Source organism: Callospermophilus lateralis, chromosome 9, assembly GCF_048772815.1.
Source record: "Callospermophilus lateralis isolate mCalLat2 chromosome 9, mCalLat2.hap1, whole genome shotgun sequence".
Classification (NCBI taxonomy): domain Eukaryota; kingdom Metazoa; phylum Chordata; class Mammalia; order Rodentia; family Sciuridae; genus Callospermophilus; species Callospermophilus lateralis.
Window position 1 is genome coordinate 29,636,639 of NC_135313.1, and position 14,918 is coordinate 29,651,556.

The 14,918-nt window shown below is 45.8% G+C and overlaps 1 protein-coding gene across 2 annotated transcripts in view; it reads right to left on the reverse strand.

The window, feature by feature from the left end:
* The window catches only part of Nrp2 (neuropilin 2), a 115,134-nt gene that overhangs the window by 79,188 nt on the left and 21,028 nt on the right, over positions 1 to 14,918 (reverse strand). For both annotated transcript variants that reach the window (XM_076866675.2, XM_076866676.2), the window contains exon 3: positions 1,299 to 1,480. In XM_076866675.2, the coding sequence (XP_076722790.2) occupies positions 1,299 to 1,480 (182 nt within the window). The remainder of the gene's footprint in view (positions 1 to 1,298; positions 1,481 to 14,918) is intronic.

The window sequence follows — 14,918 nt, forward strand, 5'->3', positions numbered from 1 at the left end:
TCTATCCACTGCTCCTAGCATCGGCTGGTGGCACTGATGTGAATCTTGCTGAGGACTTAAGGGGATGTAGATGAAGCTGTTGAGGGACCCCCCCCCCAACATCCCTGAGTCCCAGACCCACAGAGCACCAGTCCCTGTGACCTTCCTGTGGCCAGAAGCATGAAAATCCATGACAGACAGACTGTCTTGGGACCTGAACCCTGTGACAGCCTGGGCTCCCACTCCAGCACAACACAGTTCTGCTGACCCCACCCCTTATTTGATTCCACAGTCTCAGGCAGACAAATCTGACAAATATTTAGACAGAGTGGATATAAAAAGTGCTTTCAGCAGCTACCACTTCCTTTCAAGAACTGTTTAATGAAAGAGAAAATATATATGAATAGTTCCCCTCACACTGAACTCAACAGGCGCCGGTCTTGGGCCTCTTGATGACAGGGCTGACGGCTTCCTCGTGAACTGGACTCCATGCACGAGTTGTAAAACTTAGGTTGCTGGAGAGGGAGACACTTGAAGATGGAGCGGGAGCTTCTAAGGTAGGGGGGGTAGGGGCAGGGGAGATACTCAGCACCATACGTAGGAGACATCAGAGACCAGGGCTCGCTACGTGGAGAGTGTACGTGTGGATGCTAGGGTTAGTGCCCTCTGGGTAGGAGTCCGCTGTCCCCAGCAGTTGACATGAGCTGTAGGCCTATATTTTTAAGGCCTAAAAGTAATCTAAGAGGAACCTGATGGAATCAACGAAGGGCTATCTTTTTTGATTGCTTTTCAGGGAGTCTGCTTCCTGGCACATGGGATGTTGGGGATCACTGGATAGAGGTGGTAAAGTGGGTCACCAAGATGAATTTCTAGGAGTCATATTCTAATCCAAGCTCTGGCGTGACCCCCATTGGAGGTTCGTGGTGAGATCTTTGGAGACGCTAAACAATGAAAAGATTATATCCTTCAGCTCCAAGTAATCCCAAGTAAAGGCAACATTAAACCGTGAAGTAATTGAGAGGAAGTTCAACCAAGTTTTGCTTTTTCCCATGAAGATTAGTTTGATTTTAAAACTACAAAAATCAGATTCTTTCAAAAAGTGTTTTCTATTCCTTGGGTAGCCCCCATGCTGCTGGTGCTTGGCCTGTCTCCTCCTGCCTCAAATTAGGTGTCAACCTGACCTGGCCTTTCACCTGGGAGCCTCTGTGTCATGGTGCTCAAGCAGGATGAACCTTGACCCCTTACCTATCTCCAACCGCTGGACAATGGATCCCCCTTCTAAGTGCCCACCTCTTGCCTCTTCCTGGAACCATACTGACCTGTTTTGAAGATCTCATAGCGCAGCGAGAAGCCTGCCCCCTGCCGGGCATAGTCAGAGGTGAACTTGATGTAGAGCATGGAGCCGGAGGAGATGATGGTGGGTGGGGCGATGTTCCCACAGTGCTTGCCCAGGAGGTCTGCAGACTCACTGTCCCCATCCCGAATCTCAATGAAGTCATACCTAGGCGGGGATAGCACAAAGGGGCACAGGAGAAAAGCTCAGTCTGAGGGCCTGGGAAGGACCAGTCTCCCTCCAATTCTCCCCATTCAGGTGTTTCAGAGTGATCAACAAAGGGCACTTGTGCTTGCTTGTGTGGCCTGGCACGCACAGATACAGGAAGTTGCTCTGCTTTGTTAAAGCCACACAGTGAATAAGGGCGCGGATGGGAGGCTTATCTCTTGCTCACATAGAGCAATAGAATCATCCTCTCAAAGATCTCAAAACAAACATTGTTTTCTTCCTTCGGTAGCACCATTTTTATTTCCACTATGATCTCTGAATCTTTGTCTTTCTTTGCTCTGGGTCGTTGCAAGTGACTTAACCCCTTTGAGCATCAATGTCTCCATCCACAAAACGAGAAGAAAAACATCCACTTGAGAAGGTCAGGATGGAGATGGAGTGGAAAAAACACAAGTGAGGGGCTGGGTCCCATCTGGAGATGTTTCAGAGATATATATTCTCCTGTGTCCACCCTACCCTGGTTCAGTTTCTCCTGGATCATTCCTCTTCTCTTGTCTCTAATTGATAGTGACAAAGACACCTCATCTGCAGGTCACCTCCCTCCCCGAGATGACTCTGCGAGGTTCACATCAGCAGTGTCTAGTCAACAACACGTTTTTAGAAAGGATCAGCATCATATTGGCAATAAAAACTTTCTCTAAAGGGGTGAATCCCTGGGGACCCAGCACCTAGGAGCACACAACCATCCGTCTCAGCAACAGGCAGAGCAGGTCGCCTCCTAAAATGAGCTCTCCACAGCTTTTGGAGTCAAACCAGCCTCAATAGGGGAGACACCTCCGACATCCATGTTCACGGGCTGATGCACAAATACTGTCCCACTTTATCTTAACCGCCATGCATTTTCTTTTATTTATTTTTAGTTGTTGATAGACCTTTATTTTATTTATGTATTTACATGTGGTGCTGAGAATGGAGCCCAGTGCCTCACACATGCCAGGCAAGTGCACTGCTGCTGAGCCCCAGCCCCAGCTCCAGCCCCAGCCCCAGCCCCAGCCCCCAGACATGCATTTTCAACCGCGCATGTGCTCTGAGCCCTGTGTTCCTTTCTAGGCTTCCCGTGAATACCTTCGTCACCACTGCTAAGGTGGGAAACTTCCTCCCCACTGGCTCCCTTCATCTGCTGGCCACTGAACTATTATTTACTAAAAAACCATCCATCTTCCTTTCCCTCCTTCCCTCTATTTATTTTGCATCAGCCTGTTCCAGTGACACATAAGAAATCTCTTCCTTGTGTGTAAAGAGAGGGGCTACAGATGCGGCCCTCCCTGGGATGTGCCTCCCTGCTCCTGTCACACACGGGGTCTGGGGGAGCTGGCTGCCTGCAGAAGTGGCTGATGTGTGCTGGAGAAGCCGGAGGAAACTCCCGGGAGCCATATTTCAGATGGCTCAGTCACTTCCAAATAAATAGGCCTGTGAAGGAAGAATAAGGAGTGGAGCAGGAGTTGTTCATTCTTCCACCCCAGAGGGCTCGGCTCTTAGAGCCAGAAGAAAGGCGGAAGCGGGTTGAGTCTGGAGACGTGGAGAGGGCAATTTCCCCAGAAGCTCTGGGGAGAAGGGCAGGCTGAGGAGGCCCCTGGGGTGGGGAAGCTGTTGAGAACTGGGATTTCAGTGTAGGAGATGGTGCTGACTTTGAAAACAGGCTTCCTCACTTCCAACACAGAAGTGAAGAGACACTGAGTGCCGTCTCAGGGGAACTCCCCAGCAGACCTTCTGGAAAACCCCTCCTGGCTCTTTCCACACTGAGATAAGCACTGCAGAACAGTCATCCTGCACTGAGCATGTGAGGGCCCAGCAGCCTGCACAAAGACTGAGGAGCTGCCACCTGTGTTCATTAGCCTTTACTCCCTGAGCTTGCTGGGAGGAGGGTGTGCAGGGCCCTGGGCACAAGTCTCAGTTCTGGGAGTGGACAGAGTTGGATTTAGTTTCCAGCTTAACTATATATATATTTTAAGCTGGGTACCCTCAGGCAAGTGACTGAACCTTTCTGAGCCTGAGAAAGGGGGATGATAAGAGTATAAAATAGAGATTTTAGTATCTTCCTCCTAGGGTTGTTGTAAGATTTAAATGACTAATTCTAATCTATAAAAAGTGCTACATTGCATGGCACACAGTGTGAGCTTAAGAAAGAAAACTGTGGTTATTGTATTCTCACACCCATTTCAGAGGCAAGGAGATCAAGCCTTGGAGCAAAAGTGGCTGGCCCTAAGAGAGAGCAAATGAGTAGAGGGACAGCATAGCAGGGATATAAATCTGTTTAAACATTTTGGAAGGCATTTTTGGCAAAATGTTACAAAAGATAATATGTACATAGTCCTTAATCCAGCAATTCCTTTGCTAGAATTTTTTTCCTAATAATCAATTATGCAAAGATGTACATGCATCTTTGTGCATACTTAAAAAAAAAGCATATGAAAAGTGAGAAGATACTTTGTTTATAAATAGTATCATGTTGGAAAGTCCAACCATCCAGGGTAAGTGAATCAATTCTGTTATATTTATAAGATGAAATATTCTGCTGTTATAGTATATAGTGCTGCAGGTCTAGGGTTTTTGTTTTTATGGCAAAATGTTCATGATCACTCAAAAAAGATCTTAAATGTTTTTTAAATATAGACATGGATTTCCTTATGTAAACATGCAGAAAACATCTGAAAGAGAATATACTAAAATATTAACAGTGATGAGATATATGGACGGTGGGATAATTGGTCATGTTATTATTATTTATTATTTTGCATTACTGAATTGTTTATCATAATGCCTGCATTTCTATAAGAAGCCAAAACAACACACACACACACACACACACACACACACACACAAACACACACACAAAGCTGCTTCCATTAAATTTTTTTTGCAAGTAGAAGAGCTGAGAAAAATAAGTTCTTAAGATGTGTCAGAAAAAAGTAAATTCATCATCATCATTATCATCATCATCACCATCATCATCTGTGAATGAAACATGGGATATCAGAATAGGGTTGGGGACATGGCCCACATTTAATAAATACTTTTAGAAGATTTTGAATACTCTTTGCATTGCCAGTTTCTCCAGGAAGGACAAAGAGAGGCCCTGCCATCCCTCTGGCTTGTTATGAGAAGTGGGAGCTTGTACACCCATGGAGTCTCTCGGTGGATTAACAGAATCAGCCAGGAGGCAGGACTACCCCACAAATGCCGTCACTGAAAGCTTGCCCCAATTTACCCGAGGGATACACTGCCCTGAATGCTTTCTTGTAATGTGGCCAGCAGCAAATACATCCTTATCTATCCTCATACATGTATAGTGAAGGGCATGCATATTTATATGCATTTTTTTAAAAGTTGTAGATGGACACAATACCTTTATTTATTTTTATGTGGTGCTGAGGATCGAACCAGTGCCTCACACGTGCTAGGCAAGTGCTTTACTACTGAGCTACAACCCTAGCCTGGGGATGCATTTTTGATAAAAGAGCCCTATTAAAGGATCCCTCTGATGAATCCTTTTGTGAAGCAAGTAATCAGCGCCTTCTTGAACTTCTTAGAGAAACTAGATTTTCCCATCAGGTTTGCTTAAGGGAGTTAGGATTTGGCCCTGACTCCGCTCTCCCCGCAGTGTCCTGCTATTGCCCTATGGACAAGCCCCACTTACCACGTGGTCTTCTGACTGTGCCTCTCATATAAAGGGCACATTCCAAATGACATGCTGACTTCATACAGAATGTCTCATTTACCTCCCGTGTGACTGACTCATTTGGGGAAATTTTTTATTATTAGGGATTTGCTACAGCTGGAGTAAATCTCCTTAGAAATTTCAATGTTGTCAGGTTCATTTGTGAAGGACTCGGCAGAGGCTTAGAAAGTTTGTGGCCTTGGAGTAAAAGTGGCTTTGCATCTTGCATCGAATCCCCAGTGTTTGTTTGGTGAAGGAATACGGGGTACACACAGAGCTCACCCCAAGGACAGTCAAGGGGGAGAACTTGAAAAGCGGCTCCTCTTTCAACATATTACTCATTTTCTGGAAGGCAACATCAACCAGCTAACAGACATATTAACTAGTGTTTGCGTTTCATTATTCATAATCTCTCTCAAATGAAAAAATTCCTTTCAAAGCTTTGACACTACCTCTTATTATTGTATTTATTTGTTTTTGCCTGAGCTAAAGTAGCCACCTCTGCTCCCTGCTCTTCTCATCTTTCTAAAATGGTTCCCCAAATGCCTTGGCTCTTCTCTCCCCACAGATTCTGACATCTGCATGTGGAACATGTATCTGGAGGGAGCTTTCTCTACTTTCCTTGTCAGCTTCAGAGTCTTAATTTCTTCTCCCCAAGCCCACTTTTGGGGCATGGGAATCTTGATGGTGGGATTAATTTGGAGGGGCCACAGGAGAGAGATGAAAAGCAACAATCTCACCTCTTCCTCTAATCACTGGGCAAACATGAACAGTGGCTTCTTGGTGTCCATAACTCTGGCCACATCTGCACTTCCCAGAGGGCACCCAAGGCAGCCAGACTATGCTAGAAAACTCAGCAAGCTGAGACCCTGCTCTTGGAGCACGAGTATGTCTGGCCTCCATGAGAATCTACACTTATGGGTGGGTGGAGCACCGTATGTGAAGGGGTTTCTATATCAAGGACAGGGTACTTAGGTTCTTTAAGAAGACCATGTCCTTCTGTGCTCAGGTCTTGAGTCATAAAATCTGCCAGCCAGGCAAATATTTCACACTGCTGGACTCTGAATATTTGAGATTAAATTCTTGACTCATTTAATGTTAATGTTTTTGGAGGGCAAGTTCTTTCCTGTCCCCTGAGCCTTTGCACTTTCTGTTCCTGTGCTTGTAATACTCCTTGTTAGCTTTTCCCAAGGCTGGTTGTTTCTCCTCCTTCAGGCCTAAGTGCAAATGTCACCTCAGAGAAGCCTGCCCTGACCACCACCTTTTTGAACACATATCTATCTTCCCGATCTCGCCATCCTCTTATTTTCTTTTACAGCTAGTATCACACTCTGGAGAGCTCTTACCAACCTGCTTATGTATTTGTTCATGATCTGCCTCCTGCACTGGACCGTAAGCACCATGGGGCAAGGACTTTTGTCTTTTTGCTGCCCGATTTATAACTTGCCTGGTGCCTGGCACAAAAAAAGTGGATCGCTAGCTGTTTGTTGAGTGAATTAATGGATAAGGGACTGCAGTTGGTTAGGGAGATGCATGCTGTGATAACACTTTCCAAGGGGTTTGATGGGTTGGTTCGTGTTGTACCCTCTCCCTTGTGCCCAAACACATTTGCTGAGCTATTCTGGTTGTATCGGAAAACCAAAATGTTGCCTTGTGACACAAAAACACGAAATATAACATTCTGTGGGGAAGAAACATCTCAAATCATGCTGACAGCATTTTCACTATTAGTGGCAAACAAATCAACTATAATTAAAATGCTGTCAAAGTGATTTGAGATTTTTCTCACTCTTTCAAAGTTCCATATTTCATGAGTAGATTATCCAGGCCAGAGAATTCACTACCTCCTGGAGTGCCTTTCTTCCAGGAAGCTCAGAGATAGCTATGAACACTGTCTTATTAATCCTTACATTAAAACCTGTGAGGAGAATCAGAGGAAAAGCCAACACTGTCCTGTACATCTTCCCAATAAAAATGTCTGCATGAGACAGGTCTCTGGTCAGTTCAGGCCCCCAACCAGGCCACCTGTCTGTCAGACTCAGTATAGGTAACCAGCTTTTTATGGAGAAATCTGCTCATGTCAGGTCACATTTTTTTTTTTAAGAAGTAAATTTCATTTCCTTGAATTTCTCCCTTTCATTTGTACCACTCATTTAATAAGAAGCTAGTGTATTGATGAAAAGGGATCACATTTTACTAAGCATATACTATGGGCCATATCCTCAGCTTATATATTATTATTATTTTGGGGGGTACTGGGGATTGAACTTAGGGGCACTCAACCACTGAGCCACATCCTCAGCCCTGTTTTGTATTTAGAGACAGGGTCTCATTGAGTTAGTGCTTCACTATTGCTGAGGCTGTCTTTGAACTCATGATCCTCTTGTCTTAGCCTCCCAAGCTGCTGGGATTGCAGGCATGTGCCACCACGCCTGGTTATTACTTCATTTAATTCTCTTTTATTATACAGCAAGCTCTGTTATGATTTACATTCATTTTCAGATGCAGAGATGGAGACTCACAGAGATTATGTGTCCTGCCTAAAGTCACATGAGAAGGAAAGGTCAGAGGCAGAGTCAAACCCAGGCAACCTTTCTCTGGCACACAGACCTCTCACCCCCTGACCCCCGCCTCAGTAAATATACAAAGAATCTGAAAAGCAATAGAAAAATCTGAAAATCTGAGCGCAATAGAAATACCAGATTGTCACAGCACAAGAACATCAGCAGAATCTGGGTGTAAAGAAACCTTTTGCTCTCAGGTGTCCACAAAATGGGCATAAGGTGTAAAAGAGACTTAACAGAGTCTTGCTCTTTTTCTTTAGTCATTCTGTTTAAACAAAGCCTGAAGGACTTGCCAAAATTAATAGACAAATCACCAATGGGAACAGTGAGCATATTTGAAATTCATGGTTTCAAGATTCACCCAGTAGAAATCCAGCTTGTAAGTGCTCAGATGGGATAACATATTAATTTTCGTAAGTGCGGTATTTTTATAAGCACATATACACCCGTATGTGAACATATGGCCCATCGAGTGAGAAAATAGGATCTTGTATATTTATAAGCTCTTAAAGTACCATCCACATATTCTGGAGCCCACAGATTTCCAGTAGGGTCCACACAGGAGTTTCAGTGGGTTGGGGAACCTCTGGAATCATATGCTGAAATGTTGTGTGTTTGTGTGATGCACATTTTCCTAGGGAAGGGGTCTGTGACAAGAGAAACCCGAAATTGCTGTCACAAAAACACATCCGTCTATGAGGGCACAAGGTACTATGGGAAGCACCATATGTGGGCTGCATTGATAGACCCAGCTAGTCTCTGGCACCTGCTAATGGCAAGACTATCCAGCTGGTTTCCATATCTTCATCTCTAAAATGGAAATAATAACAGATCCTACCTTTGGGGATCATGCAAAGATTACAAAGGTCCTGTAAGGCCCTACACAGTACCAGATGCCCCAGAAAGCACCCGAGAGCCATTGACTATGTTTATGATTACAACTGGATAACCAAACAGGATGTGGATTTGAGGGAGAGGAGAGCTGCATACACACGGGGCCTTAGAAACCAGACACTGCAGATGAACTGAAAAGCCATGCTTATAATCGTAACTCCCTCAACCTTGGGGCTGGGTTTTTCCAAATCCTCCTCCGGCACAAATCCATCCACAGTGCTTTAGTCACTTGAGTTTTTGAGATTTTATTTCAGTCTCGTGGTTCTGGAACCAGACTTCCAGGCTGGGTTCAAAACCACCTCCCCTGCATTTGCTGGATCTTGAACAGCAAGGAGCTTGATGTCCCTGCATTTTGGTAGCTGATGCACATCAATGGCCCCACACAGGGGCTGGCACACAGTAAGTGATCTGATAGTAGATGTCGTTATTTCTACTATTACTGTTCTTATTACTTCTCTTAACTTTGAGGTCTCAAACAGTTCCAAAATTCTGTTCATCTGCATTGCTGCCCAGTGCCTTTCAGAGAAGCCGTTATCTTTTCTTCCTTCATTTCTTCCCACCACAAATCTCTGATATTTTGAGCTTTTTTTTTTACTTGCAATCCCCTCACAGCCAGGGTCACCACGGCTCTTCAGAAGGGAGGAAATCTGACCACCCAGCAAAGGAAGTATGCAGAGAGAATAACCCAAAACAAACTGAGAAGGAATTATTCTAAAAAACCTTGAAGGCAAGAAAATGGAAACTACAAATAACATCTATTTATAATTTCTGGTTGTTTTTCTGCAGAAGGCCCTGGATGATGAAGAGGGCCCGCCAATCTCATTGTTCCTGGTGGAGCAGGCTGCCAAGAACACTCTCCACATGAGGAAGGAGCCCACTGCAGACAGGGCGTCTGATAAGTCTCACTGCACATGAACTGTTAAGAGAATGAAGAACACACAACAAAGCCACCCGCACTCCTGCCCTGACCCTTTGGGTGATCACGGCTTCCCCTGATGACCTGGCTCCCCAGCAAGGCACATTCCTGAGGCGGTAGGGCAGCGGATCTGCCAGGTTCCTGGACCAGCAAGCACTCCCAAAGCTGCTTCAATAGAACTGTTTACTTATGAAAGGAACAATTTTCTAGGCAGCTAATGCCAGCGTGAAGTTTAAGGTTTGGGGGGCAGGCTGTTTTCAGCACGACCGTTGGATCTGTCTTTCGTCTGCTCTGCGTCTATAGAATCCTCGCTCTCTGCGGTCAACTTCAAGGGCCCCTTGCTAGCATTTTGTAATGATACCAGAGTACAAAGTAGGTAGGAGGACCCCACCATTTATGTGCACTTCTTTTTTTTTTTTTTTTTTTTTTGAGGCAGGAGTAGCTGCTGGTGCTTGGATGGGAAGGTGAATCCTAGCAGAGCCAAGGTTAGCTACATTGTCTTATGCTGCTGAACTGAGTCAATCATGTCTCGTGTCTCGGTTTGCCACACCTTGTAAATGGGTACAGGGATGATGCTGCTGTGTCTCACAAGGGTGACTAAAAGGGGCCGAGGCAACTGGTAATCATTAAGGGGAGATCAGAGCACGTCATCATGAGGCCTTGGTGTGCTGGCAGCATCCCTCCACTTGGCTGAGTGAATGGCTCCCTCTGGGCCAAGCGTTCACTAACCCTGGGTCCCAGAGGATCCAATTGTGAGAGCAAAATCATAACCTCCCCATCTGTCCGAAAAAATGGGAGCCTGCTGGGAGCAGAGGTGCACAGGGCACCAGGGAATCAATCAATCACTACGTAGAAGTCTTTTGTGTTTTGCTTTGTTTTTTTGGTATCTGGGCTTCCAAACATTTTTCTATCCCCTTTTGCTGGCACCCAGCCTCCACGACAAGACTTGGAAGATACGAAACTTGTCTGAAAAATGTACCATGCGGAAAAGTTTGGGAGTACGTGGCAGGTGTGAAGGGCCCCGTTTTGGGATTTCACTCCTTACAAGCTTCAAGTTACAGAATTCAGAGCTTCTCCTGGCTCCAGGGGCAAACTTGTCACTACTGTGCAAAGAGCACCGGTGTGTGGAAGTGACGGGCCTGTGCTATGTCCAAGCAGGAAGGGCTGCTGCGGTGCCAGGGTGGGGATTCTGAATATAGCCCTTGGAGGCCAGTCAGCTGGAACTGCTTCCTCCTCTCGGCCACTGTGCCTGGATGGATGCTACGTGCAGAAGTGTGGTGGCTGTGCTAGGTGCCTGGGTCAGGCAACACACATTACAGCCCCTGCCTTGCCCATGACAGAAATGTCCCTCCTGCTCTGAAAGGACTCATCAGGGTTTCTTGGGGGTAGAAGTATCAAATGTTCAGGAATCTTGGGTGCTTTTGCCCTAAGTCTCATAAGACCATAAAGTAATACATCTGGCAGGGACTTGAGATCTACCAGAAAGGGAACCAGGTTGCAGGAAGTCTCCAAGCAGGATGGGAACAGCGTGAGTCAGGCCTTCAAGAGCCTTTATTTATCCCACAGCTATAAGCAGAACGTTTGTTTTGTGTGTGGAACTGCTGGCTGGCTGGCTGGCTGGCTGGCCACCATATTGCAGAGACCAGCAGGGCCCTCGAAGCGTGGGGAGAGGCGCTAGTGCCAGAGATGAGCTGTAAGAGATACAGCAGCAAAGAAAAGTCAATGCCCCAATATTTAACCCATCAGCCTGTCCGCAAGCTTGGACCAAATGCAGTATCTGCTTGGGCTTCAATTTCCCAGTGGATAAGATTCTCTAAATAATAATAATACTTTCTTTAAACCCTCCTGCCACTCTCAAAGGGATGACACACTGATAAATCACTTTGAACTTTTAGATGAAAGGTGCTCCATAAACCTGAGGTCTCATCAACTGTAATTGTTACAGTAATTATCTTAATGATAATAATGATGATAATAGGAGAAGGGGGAGGGGTGGGGATGAAACCTCCTATCTTGAGACAAAGAAAAACTCTTCCGTTAAGACCTGCCTCACACTTCCTTCGGCTCCTAGCCCACCACCATCCTTCTCTAGCTGCCAATTCCCAGGCTGAAATATTATTTACTCCTTTCCTTTCCAATAAAACAATTATTTGTTCCACCGTTCTCCCTCTCACTCGCCTCTGGTGTGTCTGGCTTGGCCCTGACAGCTCAGCCATGGACTGTTTACACGTCTTGCTCACCCTCCCCGAGTCTGGTTCAGCTCCATTGACACGAAAGGCAGGAGAATTCTCTCTGTGTGAGGAATCAATTACTTCCGCTGACACTCCATTACTGGCCCTCACGTCTTTGGATTCCAGATGGAGGACGAAGGTGGTGGTGGGGATGGCAGGGAATTTGAAGAGGGTGGTCAGGGAGGTGCAGGGGCCAGGGGAGTAGGAAGCAGATGACAGAGGGCCAGACGGGGGCTATTGACGGAGTCAGGCCTCCAGCTTGTACGGAAAGACACAGGAAGACCTTTCTCTCCTTGACTGCCCTGCCGGCATCCAGGGCATCCAGAGGCATCCGGAGGTGACCACAAGGCAGGAAGAGGCAAAGAAAAGTAATAAAAAGAGAAGAGAAAAGAAAAGACCTGTCAAAGCTATCTAAAAGAATCAGAGGCCCCAGCTACCTGAGCACTGGACAGCAGATGACAGCTCCAGGCAGACTGACGAGGTAGACAGAGGCAGCTTTAGGTGGCCTGGCTTTCGGCCAGCCCTTCCATTACTGTCCTGTGATTTCTCAGACCTCAGTACCTCCGTCTGTTAAATGGGAATAACACTAGTCCTAGATAGCTTGTTGGGGGATAGCCCCTGACCTGACAGCCCCGATCTCAGCTGAGAGATCATTGAACGTTTGCTATTATTGTTTAACTGAAGTCTTGCCACATGGCCTACAAAGTTGAGTCCCTAACAGAGCAGACCACAGCAGAAAAATATATAAAGACTGCCAAGATGCTTGGCTACAAAGCTAGGAAAGAGATATTAAAAACTCTCGTGGATTTTCTTTTATTATGTGGACTCCTAAGCTGCCCTCTCAAACCTAGGCCTAACTCTTTCTCCATTTTTTTTTTTTTAATAATTTTGACCCAGCTAACATTTTTCAGGGGTTTCCTTCTAGGAAAAAATTTTTTTGATTATGCAAATTAAATACAACCATTTACCCTGCAATCAACTGAGATGAGTTGTGAGGTACAAGGTCCTGTAATGAAGGACGATTATGGAAACATTTTTTTTTTTCTAGAAGAAAAGACAAGGGCAGCGTATATATATATATATATTTCCTGAGATGATGTATCCAAATAGAGTGGAATGGAATTATTTCATCTCGTGAGTGTCTCTTTATCCAGGTTTAAATCCCCTTGCCACCAAAACGGACAAAACAAAGAGAGTATTATTATATTTTTTTTTTTACAGGACTTGTTGATTACAGGGAAATGTATAAATCCCTTACTAGAAAAGTCTAATATCTTTCCTCCGGTGTCCTTAGCCTCTGTGCTTTATCCCTTCTACACCTGAAGCTCCCACTGAATGTCTTAAGACACTCTTAGTGTAATTAGATGGGAGAATTACATGGAGTTACATGGGGTGAGACGCTGGCCCTCTGGGATCTCTGGGTTTAGAGAAGATGCCAGGGTTGAAAGACAGAACAGTGGGACTGTGTATGATAAAATCTCCAGTGATTTTCTCAATCAGAAGATAAAACGCATTGTCGAGGAAGACATCCACAGTGGAGCTTGCATTGAGAGAGTCGCAATTGCAACATCACATATTTAAAAACAGACTGCTAAAAATAACGGTTGTCCCAACTGCTCTTTAACCTTGGTAAGAGGAGGAGAACAATCTGTGGGTTGTTGTTCCCACTCCTTGCGCGAGCTGAAGTCTCTGGGTGGAGTCCTTGGTCAAGGCTGAAGAGCGCAGGGTCAGCCGCCAGCTGAGCTCCGGTTAGCAGGACCATTCCCATTATTGCACCACGTGCCTGCAGGTGGATCTGTTTCTGTCATTAGGAGGGTTGTTGCAATACAGAAAAGCATTACCGCTCGCTGGCTCCCTGAGGGAATCGGAATATTTCTGTGTGTAAATTTGTCACAATGTCATGAGTAATCAACCCGAGGGTTCCTCCTGAGCTAGCGCGAGGCACCCTCTTGCACCACAGGGAACTTTCAGAAACTTCAGTGGAACTTAGTTGAAGCCACCCCTTCCACTGGGCAGCCTGGCCTTCCACCTTCTACTCATAGGGAAGAAGTGGACTCTATGGGAGTAAACTGACGAGAGGAGCTTAATCAAGCAGATCAGCTGGACTTTCCCAGCCAAAAGCCACCGTCTGGTGTTAAACTAGTGTCCCTGGACATAAAGTATGAAGCTCTAGAGACTCCACAATGGAGACGGAGGGTGGGGCAGCAAAGTCCTCATAATCTCAGTCTTTCCTGCTTCCTAACCATGGCCCCTCTCCTAAGGAGATGGTGGAAGTTGCCTGGCCCGGAAATAAAGTTAAATAGCATTGCTCCCACACTTCTTTGCCAGGAAAAGGGTTTGTATCAGCAAGTCCAAGGCAGCCCTTCTTACTCTATTCTTACAATGCTCAGAGGAAATGAAATCGAGCTCAGCCACCTTCAACTACTTTTGCTTCCCAAAGCCATCAGATGGTCCCCAGTCTCTTGTCTGTGAACTTGCTGCTCTCTGCCTGGACCGCCACCGGCCATGCATGAGCTGCTCCTCCAGCCAGCCTTCTTGGATCTCCCAGCTGAGGCTGGTTCTTGGTTTGTGGGCTCACATAACAGGCCCACACTGTGACCAGGTTTGGAGGAAGCAGAGTGCACAAGAATTGAGAGCACAGATTGGAAAGTCTGGCTTCAAATCCCTTTTCTGCCACTCTGAGAGTGCGACCTAAGACCAGTTGGTCAACAACTGTGAACCCAAGTTCCTCCATCTGTAAAGTGGAAAGAGCCAGGGCCACTTCACAGGCTTCTGTTGAGAGGATTAGATGAGACAATGAGTGTCAAGTGCTTAGCCAAGTGGATTCATAGGTGATGTTCCAGACATGACAGCTTTATCATCAATAACTGTCTTTTGACTTGCCTCCTCCTCCTAAACTCTCTGCTCCAGGAGGGCAAAGAGTAGGATTTCCTCATCACTGAGTTCCCAGTTCTATCTCTGTGCTTGGTGCACGGTAGGTGCTTAATAACTACTTCCTGAGAAAGGAATGAAGGGTCTATGGTCATTTCATTAGTGAGAGACTCAAGTCACAGAATGGTTAGCAACGTTCAGAGCCCAGATCCCATTCTCCTGCTGTCAATTCGTCTTCAGATAG